Source organism: Hirundo rustica, chromosome 2, assembly GCF_015227805.2.
Source record: "Hirundo rustica isolate bHirRus1 chromosome 2, bHirRus1.pri.v3, whole genome shotgun sequence".
NCBI classification, from domain to species: Eukaryota; Metazoa; Chordata; class Aves; order Passeriformes; family Hirundinidae; genus Hirundo; species Hirundo rustica.
The window spans coordinates 28,303,217-28,319,050 of record NC_053451.1 but is presented as its reverse complement, the minus strand read 5'-3'; the positions used below and the strand labels follow the sequence as shown (position 1 = coordinate 28,319,050).

At 49.7% G+C, this 15,834-nt stretch overlaps 1 protein-coding gene across 2 annotated transcripts; it reads right to left on the bottom strand.

Annotated features, from left to right (window-relative positions):
* Positions 1-2,961: 2,961 nt before the first annotated feature.
* On the bottom strand, positions 2,962-12,032 carry SCNN1A (sodium channel epithelial 1 subunit alpha). Of its 2 annotated transcripts, none has more exons than XM_058419226.1 (13): positions 11,953-12,032; positions 10,976-11,349; positions 10,315-10,570; positions 9,290-9,474; positions 8,395-8,495; positions 7,557-7,720; positions 7,165-7,263; positions 6,877-6,994; positions 6,569-6,647; positions 6,190-6,247; positions 6,007-6,062; positions 5,394-5,469; positions 2,962-5,172 (listed from the first exon to the last, which is right to left on the bottom strand). In XM_058419226.1, exons 2-13 carry the CDS (start codon positions 11,323-11,325, stop codon positions 4,846-4,848), a joined length of 1,869 nt encoding a protein of 622 aa, XP_058275209.1. In that variant the 5' UTR covers positions 11,326-11,349; positions 11,953-12,032; the 3' UTR covers positions 2,962-4,845. The 2 variants fall into 2 exon arrangements, with proteins under 2 accessions (XP_058275209.1, XP_039910831.1); XM_040054897.2 differs by lacking the exon at positions 11,953-12,032 and adding an exon at positions 11,619-11,698.
* Positions 12,033-15,834: the final 3,802 nt, after the last annotated feature.

Here is a 15,834-nt window from a genome sequence, read left to right as displayed (position 1 = left end):
TTTTCCAAAACTGGCAGCTGCTCTGGAGCACAGAGCTGGAGCTGAACATACTGCTGAAAGTTGCCCAGGGTTGAACCCAGTTCATGAGTCATGTTGTGGATGGTTGCAAAGACTTGCATGTCCAGCCATAAATCCTCTGGTAGGCATTGAAAATATCATGTTCTACTGGAAGCTCTTCTGAGGTGCCATCCTTTGCTGCATCAGCGTTTCTGCTGCTCCTGCGCTCTGTTATCCCAGACAAAACAGGGTTTGAATGTGCTCCAAAAGCAACGCCAAGGCTTTGGGAGAACAGTTCTTTATAGTCTAATTAAAAATTCAGGATCTGCCTTTAAACACAGAACATGCTTCACATGCCTTTGAGCTGGGACAGATTGCCCGGAGAAGCTGTGGGTGCCCCATCTCTGGAGGTGCTCAAAGCGGCGTTGGATGGGGCTTTGAGCATCCTGGTCCAGTGGAAGGTATCCTGCCTGTGGCAGGGAGTTGGAGCTAAGGTGATCTTTAAGGTCTCTTCCAACCCAAACCATCCTGTGCAACGTGCAGCTCCCCTATCAACTGCTTCATCCTGATGCCTTCTTATGTAGAAGAAAAGCCTCAACTGTACTGCTCCTAAATGGATATACCCTAAACCTTTGTATTTCTAGATACCTGAGGCATTGCTTTGGCCTTTCCTGAGGTGTCTCTGAGCTGGTCAAAGCTGGGTGCAGGCTCTCATCAGTGGTGGGGTTTGTTGTCTCAGCTGGACAGTAACCAAATGATGGTGGGGAAGACAGATTTTTCTTCAGAGCTGGAGTGAAGCAGCAAGATTTTTAATGAACCTGGCTTCCTTGGGAAGTGACAGAGGTCCCTGCTCTGATGTATCCACCGGGGCTGGAAGCCTTAACTTGGTGAAGAGAGATAATAAGGGGGTGGTTTTATCTTTGTTCTGACCTCTAAACAAATAATTGCTCTCAGAGATGTAACAGATAAAGATCTAGGTTTTACAAATAGGCAGCTCAGCCATGTCTGCTGGATACCTGAGCCTCCATACTTCTGATAATCTTTGACCTATTTTGGGCCTGAGATAGAGTGCAACACTTTATTCAGAACACCCTTACTTGCTCCCCAGGTACGGCCCCATAACATCTTTTCCTTAAGTGCACAGACCCACTAAATGATTTCTGAAGAGGACAAAATGACATTTACTTTTTATATTTTTCCGTCAGGTTTCCAAGAGCCTTTGTACTATTTTTTTAAACTAAATTTGCCATAAATTTGTTAAAAATTTAATAAAGATTATAAGCTCTTTTTAGTTCATTGCTTTTAAGTGTGCACTTGGAAGCTGAAGCCACTTTCCACCTCTTGTGCTTAGATGCCCCCTTTAAATATTGCATATTGTTAAGTACAAAGAACTGTGACTGAATGTGGCTGTGCTCCTGGTATGTTCCTGATCTCTGTGGTTCCCCTGTGTGCTTTCACCAGCAGCACTACTGCCCTTTTCATTTCCTCATGTAGCCTGTAACCCCGTAGATTTTATTGAACCTGTCCCAAGAGCTTGGTAACCCTTTCTTCAACTTCCTTCTGGGTTTGACCTCAGTCTGTGCAGACAAACCTTGACCTATCTGTCCAGCTTCTCTTAGGCCCTCCAAGCAAGCAGGGCTTAGTTCTTCTAAATATATTGTTTATTTTCCAATGTGATGGTTCTCTCTCTTTTTTTTTTTTTTTCCCTAGCTTCCTTAGACACTTATTTTGTACTTCCATGCTTTTCCTCTATTGCCTTAATTCTTATGGAAAAACAATAATTTTGGCATCTGTTCCCAGTCCAAAGAAACACGTTTTCCATGTCCTCAGAATAACTCTGCTGTGCCTCTAACACACCCATGACTACTGAGCATTTACATCCCATCAACTTTTTCCTCTTGTACAAATCCACCCCAGCCCAGACCTTTAATTTGCCTTTTGCTGACCTGCAGATCCCCACACATGCACGCTTCCCTCCCTTTTCTCCAATTTTTTCATGTTCTCAGTGAAACACTCCTATTTTTTGGCCTCTTACTTAAGCACTGCCTTGCCTCTTGTTTTCTTCCAGACTAAGCTCACTGCTGAGCTTGTTTGTGGTCTTGCCAGCCTACAAGAAATGTAGGGATTATTTCTGGAACAAGTTCCGGATTTCTCCCAGGATGGCAGTTTTTGCACTGTTTCACAGGACAGGTAGGGCTCCTCTGTTTACCAACTTGTATAACTGCTTCCTCACATTTATGCAGGCTTTTAACTCTGGATTTACAGCTATCCTGAATGGTGCCATTACTTTGAGTTCATCAGTCAAAGCCCATTTTTTTCCCACATTTTAACACTTTTATGGAAGAGATAGGATATGGTTCAAGCTTCCCCTGGGGAATCCATCACTTCCTTTCTGCAGCTGTTTTTCTTTATGATGAAGAGGACTTACTGTTTCAAGTAGTTACGCCTCTGATTAATCTTGCTTTAATCACCCACTTAACTGTGCGTGATGCAGCAGGTCTCATCAATTTTATGGTTATTACAAGGTTATTTATGGTTCAGTGATGTGAAGAATCGTGTCCTTCTCTTTGGATGTTAAGGAAAGATCATGCTCACCTTATGAATCACCCTTTGTTTATCGTATACAAAAGACTGTTTTAGGTGTTGCAGCTGCTCTTTCTCCTTTCTTGATTTGAAGGTGGCTTTGTGAACCAAACAGCTTTGTGTCTGGTGTCCGGTTTTTGCTCATTCATGTGCTAGAAAACACCCAAGGCATCAGTCTGCAGTACTGAATTCGTGACCGAGAACTGGGTGCAGCATCCTAGCTCCTCTATCTGCCTGCCTTTTGTATTTTAATTGTGGTTAAAAGTTACTTTCAGCAACTAAACCTAGCTTTTAGCTCTGCCTTTTGGGCAGTGTTTTTACAGAACATGAAAACACCTTCACAGAGGCAGTTTTGAGGTTTCATTCATTAGTCTTTTTTACTTCATTTAAAATCAGACAGAAAATGGATTTTTTTCATGTTTGCAGAAGCCCTGATTTTTTTTCTAGGGGGGACCTCCAAGGAGGAATACTTGTTCCCACACCTCTAAGTGCTCATTGCAGGCCTCTCCCTCCTGCTGGGCTGCCACCCTTGCTGAAGGAGTTACTTGCTTCTACTCCTAGCAGAGAGACATTATCTTCACTTTCAAACGAGAGTTATCAGCTGAGCACTGGGATAAAATTCGTAAAACCAGGAATATTTGTGCAATAAAGAACATAGCATTTGCGTGTGTATGTGATGAAGAATCAAATCACTCTCTGCTGGGAATTGAAAAGTGCATTTAGGTAATCAAGGCAAGAGCAGTACAACCAGCATGCGTTTAGCATCTCAAAGGGAAAAATTAGGCAACAGTTTAGATACTGCAGTAAACTCCTCCAACTTCCCAAGGGCAATGCATCTACCTTCATTTTTAAAACAGCTCCAGTTTTTCTTTTGTTATGATTAACTAGTTTTTAAATTCAAAAGTGGCTGTTTGCAGTGTGATTGGTTACAGGGTTCCACAGGTCTTTGCCTGAACTGCTTAAATTCTGGTATCTCTGTTTGTCCTGTGAAATGGATAATCCTGTTTTTTTAAGGACATCACCCTTGCTCTCTTGGTACCCCATAGAGTGCAGTGCAAACACCCTTGCAGCAGGGGTCTGAGTATTTGTAAGAAGAGAGTATGGCAGGCTCACTGCGAGAAACGTGTTTTCTTACACCAGGGTCCCCAAGTTGGTTCCTGAGAAGAGGACCATTTCTGCCCACGTGGTCCAATCAAACAGGCTAAGGCTTTCCTTGGAAGCACTTCTGATTAAAGCCTGCAGTGCTTCCCTGAGGAAGAAGAAGCTCAGCAGGGTTTCTGTGGGTGGACCAGACAAGGGCTGGGAGGAGCAGAACAGGCACTGCATGACCTGCGCTGCTCCAGTCCTCTCCTGCAGGATCCCACGGCAGCAGAGGTACCGTTTGCGATTTTTGGAGGGCGTACATAATCCTGCCAAACTCTCTTTGTTTCCCTCAGGGAGAAAGCAGGGAGGGGGTCAAGCAAATGTGGAGATCGATCTGTCCCAGAGCTGTTGGCAAACAATCAAATGGCTGGATGTACACGTGTATGGCGTACCCCAAGAAAGGGGGGACACCCAACATCTACCAGTGCCACAAAGGCGGCTTGAAGAGGGAGCCTTCACTTTGCCAGGGGTGTTTTGTCCCAGACCTGGGAGTGGCAGCAAGCTTCGAGCACCTCTCCAGGGCTTTGTGCGTAATGCAGATCCAGATCGTGCCAGTGGCTCTTGTTTCAAGCAGCCTCTCCTGGGGGGAGGAGAGGGTAGGTGACACAGTCTTGGGATCAGAGCTGGACACGAAGAATGAGGAAAGAGCAACCCGTTTAGGGAAAGCTTAACAAAGCTCAGCCTACTGAGTGATTTATACCCCAGCTGAGACTCCATTCCTGTTCCTCGTGATACCACAGAGGAGGCCAGTCACACCTGCCAAACCTCTTTAATTAATGACAGACCAGAACTGTGGCAGCATCCTTGTTGGAGGGAAAGGAAAGCATGCATGCACACGTAGGTGTGCACATGCACAGAGCACAAGGAAATCGAGAGGACATCTCCCCCACACGTACAGTAGATCAGCTCTCATCCCTGGTGATCCCACAGCAATAGTGTTTCATGAGACTGAAGAATTCGCCTACAGCAGTGAAAGCAATGAGCCCAGGCCAACCACGGAGCAGTCCTTTGCTACGGTCCATGTGGAGCACCCCAGAAAGAAGGAAACGCAGTCCCCGCAGACAAAGCGTGCAGCCTCTGCTCCAGCTGCCACCCATCTGAAGAGTGGAGGAAGCTGCTGCCTCACTCGTGTCCCACCTCACCATCCCTGCTCGCCCCACGTGGCTCCAGGCTGTTGTAGGATGGCAGCGTGGTCACCACAGCCTCAACAGTGAAGCGGTGTGGAGCACTGAGAGCTGGTGCCTCATCTTGGAAAGCAGTGTTATCCTGGCTGCCCAGAGGGGGTCCCGGCGGAGACAGCTTCTGCCGAGAGCGGAACCAGCGGAAGGCCAGGATAAAGGTGATGGCAATGAAATCCAGAACCAGCTCTGCAAGCTCCATCACAGACAGGACAGAGGACCCAAACCAGAGGCTCCACTGGTTGCCAAGCTGGGACAGCAGAGTCACTACCTGCAGGAGATGGAGAAAGAGCAGTGATGACAGCTCTCATCTGGAGACTTTGCCTCCCTGCCTGTTCCCTCTTCCCTGTGGTGCCAGGGGGCTTTCCCTCACCCTGCCCAAAGAAAAGAGACTCAATATCCAGCAACGCTGCTGGAACAAAAGCTTGCCACAGTGGAGGGACACCGTGAGGAAATGGGTGGCCAGAGAAGACACGGTAGTAAAGTGTGTACCGTGAAGGCTGGGGACTCCCCGTTGGTCTTGTAGTTCCACTCCTCAAAAAAGATATTCACTTTGGCAACTCCGTTCCTGTGAATGAAAGACGATGCTCAGTAACCCAAACTCCTCAATTCCTGCATTTCTTCACCAAGCCTAATTGTCTCTGTCCACTTCTGTCCCCCATCCTTCTCCCACACATACCACCCAGAGGCTTTCTCCCACCTCTGCAGCTTCTCATTCTGCACTAAATACAGTCCTTGGTACTTACAGTGCACTCCTGACACTGTACTGTAAAACCCAGTGTTTGTGGCAAAAGCTCCTGCACAGCTCTCCTTCCCACTCTTCCACGAGCGCTTACTGTGACTCCAGAACACACAGCAAGTGCTGGGGCTTACTATTTTCATATCAGCACCTGACCTCTTTCAAAATTTTTCGCTTGAGTCCCAGTCCTTGCTGAAGTCTCGGTATGTATCTACTCTGACTCAAGTCCACTGCCCTTGTCCACGGGTCCCATGCCTGATTTCTTCCCATCTGTGATTTAATCTTAACTCTTGACATTTCCAACACACACATCCCACTGGGATGGTTTCTGGTTGGGACACAGAGTCTCTGTTTAGGGGCTCTCACCTCTTGGATGTGATATTGTATTTGTTCTGTTGTGAAAGCATGTAGAAAACCCAGTCCTGAAATGAAAATGCAACAAATTGTGTTACACGATCACAGCCGCCTCCTGCAGGTTTAGCACCAGTTGAGGAAGGACCAAATGGGAGGTGGGAGAAGTGCTGGGAAGCCAGGACACCCTCTCCTTACCTCTGAGACAGCAGAAGGCCAGCGGGAGTATCCAGCTGACAGCTGGTATTCTGTCATCCTGCAAGGCAAGAGGAGGCTGTGTTAGCTGCTGAAGCTGTAGGAGCCACGGGGCCAGGTCTTGCCATCCCCAGGAACACCTGGAGATTCCCTCCCGTGCTGAAGTTCCGCCCTTTTCCCACCATATGGAATGCACGGTCCTTGGGAGCTCACCCCTGAGCCAACCCTGACGCTCCTCAGCCATTCTGGCTTCCTGGTGGGAGCAATACCATTTCGGGTTGGGGCGCAGCTATTGACTCAAGCTTTTGCCCAGTCAGTGAACGCTTCCCAACACTTCTAGGAATACTTTCCAGCCTTCCTGCCCGACCGACGATCAGCTTACTTGCAAGGTTTCCGACACTTGCGGAAACAGCCCAGCACGTCAGCTTTGAATTCAGCCAGCAGTTTGTAATAGCAGTAGCCTGAACAGCAAAGAAAGTAAATCCAGGTAAGCTCACAGTATCTTTAGACAAAAGGCGGTGTGTGACAGCCAGGGGAACCCAGAAGAGGTTTCCCTCTGCAAGGGGCTAATCATCCAAGGCAAGACTGTCTTTTGGACGTCTCACAGTAGGGAGCTCCTTGAAGACAATGAGACGTGCTGGCACACGGGCTGACCAAACGTGAGCTCTGCTGTCCCTGCTGTCCTCTTACCCCAGGCCCTGTGCTTCATGTAGTCACAGTACTCTGCTCCGTCGGGCAGGGGATAGAAGTAGTAGGCACAGCCACAGCGTTCTACCATGTTGAGCTGAAAGCAGGAGCGAATGCAGACCTGGGAGGCACACAAGGTGGAAAAGGCTGATCAAGGGAACCCAACCCACCGCTGCCCGTATCACATCACGCTGTTAACAGAGCCCAAGGAAAGGCACGGCCGTCAGGGGGCTGAAGCATGTCAGGAAAGTGGAGAAACGAGGCTGCCCAGGAGGGGTGAGGGTGAGTTACCTGCTCGGTGTAGCGGGACGAGTACAGGTTTTGCACTGGCACGTCGCTGCCATCCTCTGTGCAGTCGCTGTAACTGCCCCCAAGGCGCACGGTCATCTCCTGCAACAGCAAACTCTGGCTGCACGGAGCAGCTCTGCCCGCTCCCATGCCACACGCTGCCCATCCATCAGTGCCTGCTCTCTGTGCTTCCCTCGGGATGCCAGCTCCCCCTGCGTGCCTCCACTTCATTGTTCACGGATAAACTGCAGCCCAGTGCTTCTCATCTACCCCAGCGAGCTGTTCTTCTTCCTCTCCCCTCGCTCCATGTGATCAGCCCCCTCCCAGAAACACACACCGTAGGTCCCCCAGGTTAAACCTCCCATCCACAGCTCTCAGCCCTTCTGCCTGCTCACCTTCCTCATGCTGATGGAGGTCTCGATGCCAGGACGAACATTGAAACCCCCGTCATCCATGAAGGCTGGCTCATTCTGATCATGGACCATGACCCTGGCTCCTGTCACCGTGGACAGCAGAGGGATGAAATCATTCTGCTCGGTGCGCACCACCAGAGAGAGACCTGAGAGAAGATCAGAGAGCGAGCGAGGTCATGGCCGGCTGTGGTGCAGCAGAGAAGGGAGAGCAGGATGACTGGGAGGGAGTCTCAAAGAGATAAAGGAAAAGACAGGCATCAACCAGGGCTGCACCAGAGTTCGGCAGCAATAGAGGGTGGCTGGAGGGAGGCCAGAGAAAAAGCTGGGGGGTCCAGAAGAGGCCAGGGAAAATTTGATTCATCACTGTGGCTTAGAAAAAACAGAATTGGGTATTGAGAGAGATTTCATGGAGAAACTTGGAGCCAGATGGAATAAAAGGCAGAAGACTTGGTCTGGAGAGGTTTCAGGGAGTTTAGGAACACAAACAGGTCAGTTTCTTGAAAGAGGAAAATGGGGAAGGTGAACACCAGAAGCACAAGCACTGTGGCTCAGCAGAGGACTTCAGGAAGGCCCAGCACAAGTCCAGAGGAAGCAGAGAGCATGAGGATCAGGCACTGCTGAGGGAGAGAGAGTTCAGCGGGCAGCAGTGAGGGACAGCCGTGTCCATGAGACAGCTGTTTCCAGATGGGTGAAAACAGCCTGGGCAGAGACAGAGCAGAGCTGCAATCTGTCCCCACCAGGACTGAGCACAGCAGGATGCCCATAACTCCTAGAGAAAACAGAGCTAAGCTCTCCTTACCAAAGAGTACCTCTCACCCACCATTATTGATCCCGGGCAGCGAGGATGTCCACAGGCTGCTGCTGTTGTCATTAAAGGTATAGCAGTTCCCATACAAGGGATGGTGGAAGTGGGTATAGTTCCTGAGAGGGGAACAGAAGCATTCAGACAGAGTGAGAAGGGCTGTGAAACCAAAGGGAAGGGCTTTCTGAAAGGAACAGCTCTGTTTTCCATCAGCAGGGAAAGGGGCTTACAGCAGATGGGCAGTATTTGTTGTGTAAACTCACATGAACAGGGAAAAGCAATTAAAATGTGCTGTAAAAAATATCCTGGAGCTGGACAGGTTTTTACACAAGGTTTTTCACGCTGCTTTTCAGAGCCCAAATGGGTTTTAGCAGTGCTAGCAATTACTGTATTATTTTGCTAATACTGACAAAACTCTTAGCTTTTCCTACCCCTTTTCCTCCCTCGAAGATTGTTCTCATTCCGCTATCTCCTTGGGGCTTTTCAACCAATAATGCCAGGTGAAAAGTGGGATATGGTTTTACTGATTTTTTGTATCAACTCTCTCTTCTCTTCTTCCATTATGCAGGCTGATATGTATCACTTTACCGCTGTGGAGGGTAGAATAAAAATACTTCTGCGCTGTACATCTGTGCCCACTCTGGTGTTTGTACCAGTATAATTATTTCATTTGTGCGAAACTCAGAAAAAGGCAAAATCCTCCTTCGAGATTCATATCTCCAGGTCACAGACCCTGCGGCCCTGATATGCAAAACCCATAGGAAATACTCAAGAAAGATCATTCGATCTTTCAAAGGGGAACTGAACAAGGAACGATCCGACCTCGGAAAAGAGGTTCTCTGCTGTGGGTTCCTTGACTCCCCTCGAGCCCAGGCACAAAATAAGTGTTTTCGGGGGTGTTTCCACTACTCACGCCTTGTCGCACGTTGCCTCGTTGAAGCGGCACGCATAGATGAAATTCTCAAAGTCAGACTCGTCCAGGTCTTTTGCATCAGGCACCTGCGCCAGGATATTGATGTAGTGAAAGCTGTACCATTCCCGCACGGCATCCACTCCCGAGGAGTAGGCCTGGTGGAAACAGTCGTTGTTCTCGCTGCACTGTGAAGAAGGAGAAGAGCCGTGTTCAGAGAAGTCTTCTTGTCCAGGAGACATGGCTCTGCCCGTGGATAAGCACAGGTGGATGGCCGAGGATGTGAAGAGTTCCACAGGACTCCTGTGTGTGACCAAGAGGATACGGAAAAAACCCAGGGCAGGTTCTCAGTGGAAGGGCAACGCCAGGTGAATAAGCGAGGCTGAGTAAAACCCAGAAGGCGGCAAGGTGTACAGGGTAATCTGCACATAAATTCTACCTGGTATAAAACCAGGAGCTTTAAATTCTTGCGTGGGGAGCCCTTCCTTCAGGGTGTGTCCAGAAAAACCTTCGTGATGCAGTGGAAACTCCAGTTAACTGCTGAGCGATTAGCTTCAGTCCTTCAGTGCCTTTTTAAATGCAAACACAAATACCCTAGGGCGAGGAAGCTGCTGCCGAGGAGCAGTTGTGACCATGATCCCTCTTCAGCTGGCCCAGGACCGTCAAACACTTTCTCCTTTGCTATTATTGGGCAACGCAGCAGCTGATGCTGATAAAATGCTCTCAAAAACAACTGCAAGGCTGATGTACCCTCAGCAAGGACAAGGTTTTCCTCCTCTTGGGAAGAAGTGTCCAGTGACATGGACATGTCCCCTGGGGCCTGCATAAACATGGACAGAATCTGGGGAGCAGGACTGTATGGAGCAAAGGATTCACCTCTACCTTTATCTGTCATTAGCAAAAGCCAGTGGAGCTTAACCAGACTTCTACGTAAGGAAAGGCATGGCCGAGGGAAGGGGAAGACTCCTAACAAGACACTCCAGGCAGAGACTGGAGTGGGTAGGGCACGGGGTATCTAGGGATCTCACCAGAACAAAGCCAATTTTCCAGTCATTCTTGTCCACTGAGGGACTGTTCTCCGGCAAGTTGACTAAGTTATCCCGCTTCTGCCTCCGCAAAGGATGGCGCAGGACATGATGGAGCAGGCTCCTTGAGCTACGCTTTTGTGTGGACGATGTGGACCAGTCTCTTTGTGGCAGAGACATGTTGTAGTCATAGAGGTCTAGCAGCGTCTGTTGGGTGATTTGGTCCAGCTTATCCAGCTGCTTTCGGATGGCGCTGTATCTGTACAGGGCGGGAGAGGAGACCAGCAGTTTTAGGGCTGGATGCACACAAACAGCTCGGAATAAGACACGCAGCAAAGTTTGCTGGGGTGATTCCGGGTGTTCCTGCCGCCAGCTGTAAATCTAACCCCTTGCTGGAGGCTCTCTTGCAGGAGGGAACTAAATCTGCTCTAGCCCTGTGGCAATTTACATTGCAGCCTGCCCACACCACCAAGCAGAGCTGCCTAAGCTCACACGCCTTACTGTGAGCGCCCTGCAAGAGCAAAGGCCTCTGGAAAGTGTCCTTTCCACCGGCACCGCCACAACAGTGGGCGGTCGAGGACCGTGGGGAGAACCAGAGCATGTGCCTTTATCCCTCACCCATCAAAGTCAAGGCAGCCAACATCTCTGCAAGCCTCTTTCTTACCTGTAGGGATTGAGGGTGCACAGCGTCACGGCCGGGAAAGTCAGCCTGTCGGAGTTCAGGTTGAGGTTGAGGTTGACAGGGTAGCTGAAGTACTCCCTGTAGAGGATCCCGAACTGCCAGTACATTAAGCCGAAGGTGAGGAAGAAGAGAACGGACCAGAAGGCTGTCTTCATCTTATTCTTTTTGGAGCACACCAGGCGGATGGCCCCATGGATGGTTGTGTTGCTGCAGAAGAACTGGAAGAGCTCCTGGTAGGAGCTGTAGAACTCGATGAGACCCTCCCGCTCCTCTCCTTTCTGCCGCTGCTCCTCTTCTTGCTTACACTGTCGCATTTTCTCCCCTTCCGGCATCTTCCCTGCCTTCACAGACCCACTCTGCAGCACAAACTCAGAGTTAGTGGGTCACGCAGCAGGACCGTGGCTCCGGGAAGCCATGCCCGCTGCGCAGGCTGCCTCTGCATCACCATCTTCCCCCAAGCCGCGCCGCTTTCACCCTCTCCTCCCTGACCCCCACCCAGGCTGCAGGTCCCCCTCCGAGTCCTCCCGTCCCCCGTGTGACACGGGGTCGATCCTCCCCCCGAAGAGCCCCCCGGTCGCTCCCGGGCTGCGCCCCCCGCCCGCCCCGCCGGGGCCGCGGCACTGACGGGGAGCGCGGTGCCCATGGCGGGCGGCGGCTGCTCGGGCCGGGGCCGGGACCGGGGCCGGGGCCGGTGTGCTCTGCCCAGCGCCGCCGGCTCTCCCGCAGCCTCCCCGGCTGGGCTGGGACCGGTTCCTTTCCAGTTGGAGCCAGCACCCCGCCCGGCTCCTGCCCTGCCAGCCTCTCCCCGCCCCTCCCGCCTGTCCCTCCTGCCTGCCCCCTCCTGCCCCTTCCCCTTCCCACAGGCGCCGCTCCCGGGGAAGAAAAGCCTCTTTAAACTCTCGAGTGTCGGCGGCGGGGCAGCGGCGGCCGGGGGAGCGGGGACACGTCGGGGCGGTGACCTTGGCGGTGCCGGCGGGGTCTAGGCGCTCCCGGGGCAGCGGGGCCCCCCTGTCCCCCTGCCGAGGGGAGCCCGGCCCCGGCCAGGTGCGGCCGCCCAAGAGCCTGGACCTCCTCCTCCCACCCCCTCCGGCGGGAACGCGGCGTCCCGGCGAGCCCAGGCGATGCAGAAAGAAAGCTGGCAGCGCTGGCCCCCGAGGCGGCGGAACCCCCGCGGTCCGTCCGCCCCCGGACCTTGCCCTGCCACCCACCGGCGGCGAGGGCCCGGCTTTCGTCGCCGAACTCTGCTTTCCAAGGGCAAAGCCGCGAGTTTCGGGTGAGATGGGACGGAGAAGGCTGGGGGCGAGTCGGCGATACACCTCGGTTACCGCATCGCCTTTGCTGGTGCCTCGACTAAAGAAATCTCTTGTGTCCGTAACTGCCTGGCCCAGCCATGAGCGGGAGCTTGTGTCGCTGATCTGTGCCTGGGAAATCAGGGCCTCCCGGCGTTACCCAAAGCCTTCCAGTGTTTTCTTGGACCACAGAAATGAACACCCTTAGCAAAATGAGACCGAAAGTCCCAAACGCTCTCCCGACATTAAAACCGTGAACCTCCTTTACCAGTCTTTTCTCCCAAGGGTTTTCTTTCAGACTAGCTCTCTCTGAAGTTTTCGCTTATTTCTTCCCTTTCTGGTTACCTCCTTCAGATAAGTCCTTGTTCAGAGTCTTTGGTTACTGAATTTTGATCCTTGTTGAGTTAGCTGTGGTTTGGTTAGTGACTCAAAATACTCAGCCACTTTCACCTCTCCATATTGCAAAACCCCATGCTTGAAAATGGCAAGCAGTACGCTTTTGAGGCCGGCAGTTAAGCGTCAGCGTGCCAGAGCAGCCTTGTGACGGGTGCTTGTTACAAACCTGCAGCCACAACTCGGAGCGTCCCGCTAGCTCCGTCCGTCCCCTGACAAAGAGCAATGCAAGGCAAACGCCTCCTTTCCCCTGCAGTTCTAAACTTAATGGTATCTCCAGTAAATTATTTTTGAACTTTCATCAAAGATGAGAGTTGCAAAAAGCAGGTGGCATGAGGTGAGTGGACCAATATTGTATCGAATGCTTATTTAAACGCAGCTTCCTCGGAGCATTACTGCGTCCGCTTACATGGTCCTTTTGGATAGAGTCCAGAGGAGATGATCAAAGGTGATCAGAGGGCTGGAGCGCCTCTCCTATGAAGGGCTGTGAGGAGAGAGAGTTGAGGTTGTTAAGCTTGGAGAAACCTTATTGCGGCCTTCCAGTATCTAACAGGGGACCTGGGAAGGGACTGTTCATCAGGACATACAGTGACAGGACACGGTGAAGTGGCTTCAGACTGAAAGAGGGTAGGTTTAGATTAGATGGTAGGGAGAAATCTTTCAGTGTGACATTGGTGAGGTGCTGGAACAGGTTTCCCGGAGAAACTGTATGTGCTGCATCCCTGGAAGTGTTCAAGGCCAGGTTGGATGGAGCTTTGAGCAACCTGATCCAGTGGAAGGTGTCCCTGCCCATGGCAGGGGGGTTTGGAACTGGATGACCTTTAAGGTCCCTTCCAACCCAACCCAAGCCATTCCATGATTAGAAGTATCCTGGGCTGGGCCAACAGTCCGTGCAGCTCCGTACCCCATTTTGGGCAGTGCCAGTAGGAAATGTCATTTAGTGGAGAAATGTGAGCTCTTCTGACTTGCGCCACTTGCAAGTTTCATGCACTCAGATAGACCTGGAGACTGGGAATTATGCAGCATTGGTGCTTACCAATGGAACCTATGGAGCTCCAATCCAGTCTCTTCACAGAGAGAAACTTGTGTGACTTACATTATCACAATTTCCTGAAATTACTGTTACACTAATGGACTAATCCTCCAGTACCGCCTCTCTCTTACTGGAATTGTGACTCTGTCTTACTGGAGGGACAAAAGTTACTTTGCCCCTGAAAATGCCCCTTTTATACTCGTTTAAGTTAACAGCACATACTAAGCAACCACAGCCAAATTTGGTAACCAGTGGGCATTTTCTGATTTCCACAGTATATAAAAGAACTTTAAATTGTCTTCAGCTGATCTTTGCAAATGACTTCTGTCACCCCAGGACAGCTTCACAAACATGGTCCTCTTTGTTGTTGTGAGACAAAGGTAACTTACATTTTTTGTTTTCTTTTGACTTGAGGAATAATTAAAACCTCAAACATCTGGACTGATTTGGTGTATCCAAATAACAGGCTGAAGCAATTTTCTCAGCATTTTGTCACAGCCGACAATTTTCATCACCATGTTGTTTGGGAGAACTTTTGGCCTTTGACCAAGTTTGGGCAAGAATAGCAGATAATGATAATGCACATGTATCTGCGTATCTCTCTATACACATGCACATTTAAATTTATTTTCCAGAAGGCTTTATCCATGTGTTGTTTGGGGTTTTTTTTTAAAGAATTAAAAAGCTATTTATTGGCCCTTTGACCTTTTCCAGTGGCCGTGACAGCTGTGCTCTGGGCAATTCCCCTTTCCCTCTTTCTCCCCGCAGTGTGCTGCTCGGGCTGCCGTGCATTATCTGCCGCTGTGGAACACCTTGGAGCACGGATCAGCCCTGAGGTGACTTCCAGTTGCTTCAGTCATGCGAATATCACCTTTGGCCGTGGCTCTGTAAAAGTGCCTATGTCCCCATGGCCACACAAGGTGTGCTGCAGATCCACTGCCAATGCACAAAGGAATCAAAAATTTATCTTTAGCATTGCTACAAACACAATTACCGCTTGATTCCTCAAATATTTTAGAGACATTGCAAACAACAAGTCTCCTGTTGTCAGCTCAGCTGCCGGTCTTAATCTCCATCAGAAAAAGATCAGAATTTGCTAATTCTTCAGGGTAAGGGTTTTTTTAATTACTACTTCCATCTTCCCAGTTTTTGTGCTGTTTTTTTTTGCTTGTTTGTTTGTTTTTATAGTGTGTACATGAAGTAGATCACCGAAGCCACCATTTTCTGGCCCAGATTGTCAGTCATAAACGGTACCATTTTCCTCAGGTACACTGCGCTGTCACAGGAGACAGTGGTAAGGAGTTACGGGTGCAGTTTGCAAAAGAAACTCCTGTTGATCATTCAGGTGTTTAGGTTCACTCCTCTCTCAAGCTTTCCTCACACAAGAGTCTTCTGAGCATTTTGCCCATCCACAGCTTTCTGGATATTTCCATCCAGAGGTATTGACCTATCAAGGTGAGTCACACCTGATGGAACTGGTTTTGACACTGATGGTTATTAACCTCACTGCCATTCAGGCTCAGCAATTATGGGATAATTTGTCTTCTGAAATCCCAGGTCTTGCAATAGAATGAAAGATCTTCCATCAGGCACTACAAATCCTCTTTGGAAGTTTTGGTTCATCATATTTACTCCACCTCTAACAACATTTTAAATCCAAGGAGCTTTGTGCTGAGAAGATCCTTGTCACTTAGTTCCTTCTCTTGTGAAATGGGAAGCGCCCTGTTGTTCTGGGCAGTGCTTCTTTATATTACATCTGCCCAAGCTCTGAATGCACAATTGGTTTTTATTGCTACTGAACAACCTTTGAGTAAACATGAATCACTCTTTATGGCATCAAATTTGAAATGTTTCCTTACCAGCTACGTCGATTATCTGCCCAGGTAGGAACTTGATAATGATCTGTAGTTCACACAACATTGTAAGATAGAGCAAACTTCTCTTCTACGCACTGCTACTGTCCCTACTGTCATTGGGGAAAAAAAAACAAAACAAAAAACTCTGCCTGTCTGGTATGGATTCCAAATATAACAAATTATACGTGCTTTTGAACTACTTGTAAGGCCTTTGATCCATTTAATTCTTTTATATATCTGTAAATGCAATTGTACTTTCCTTCTGCTACA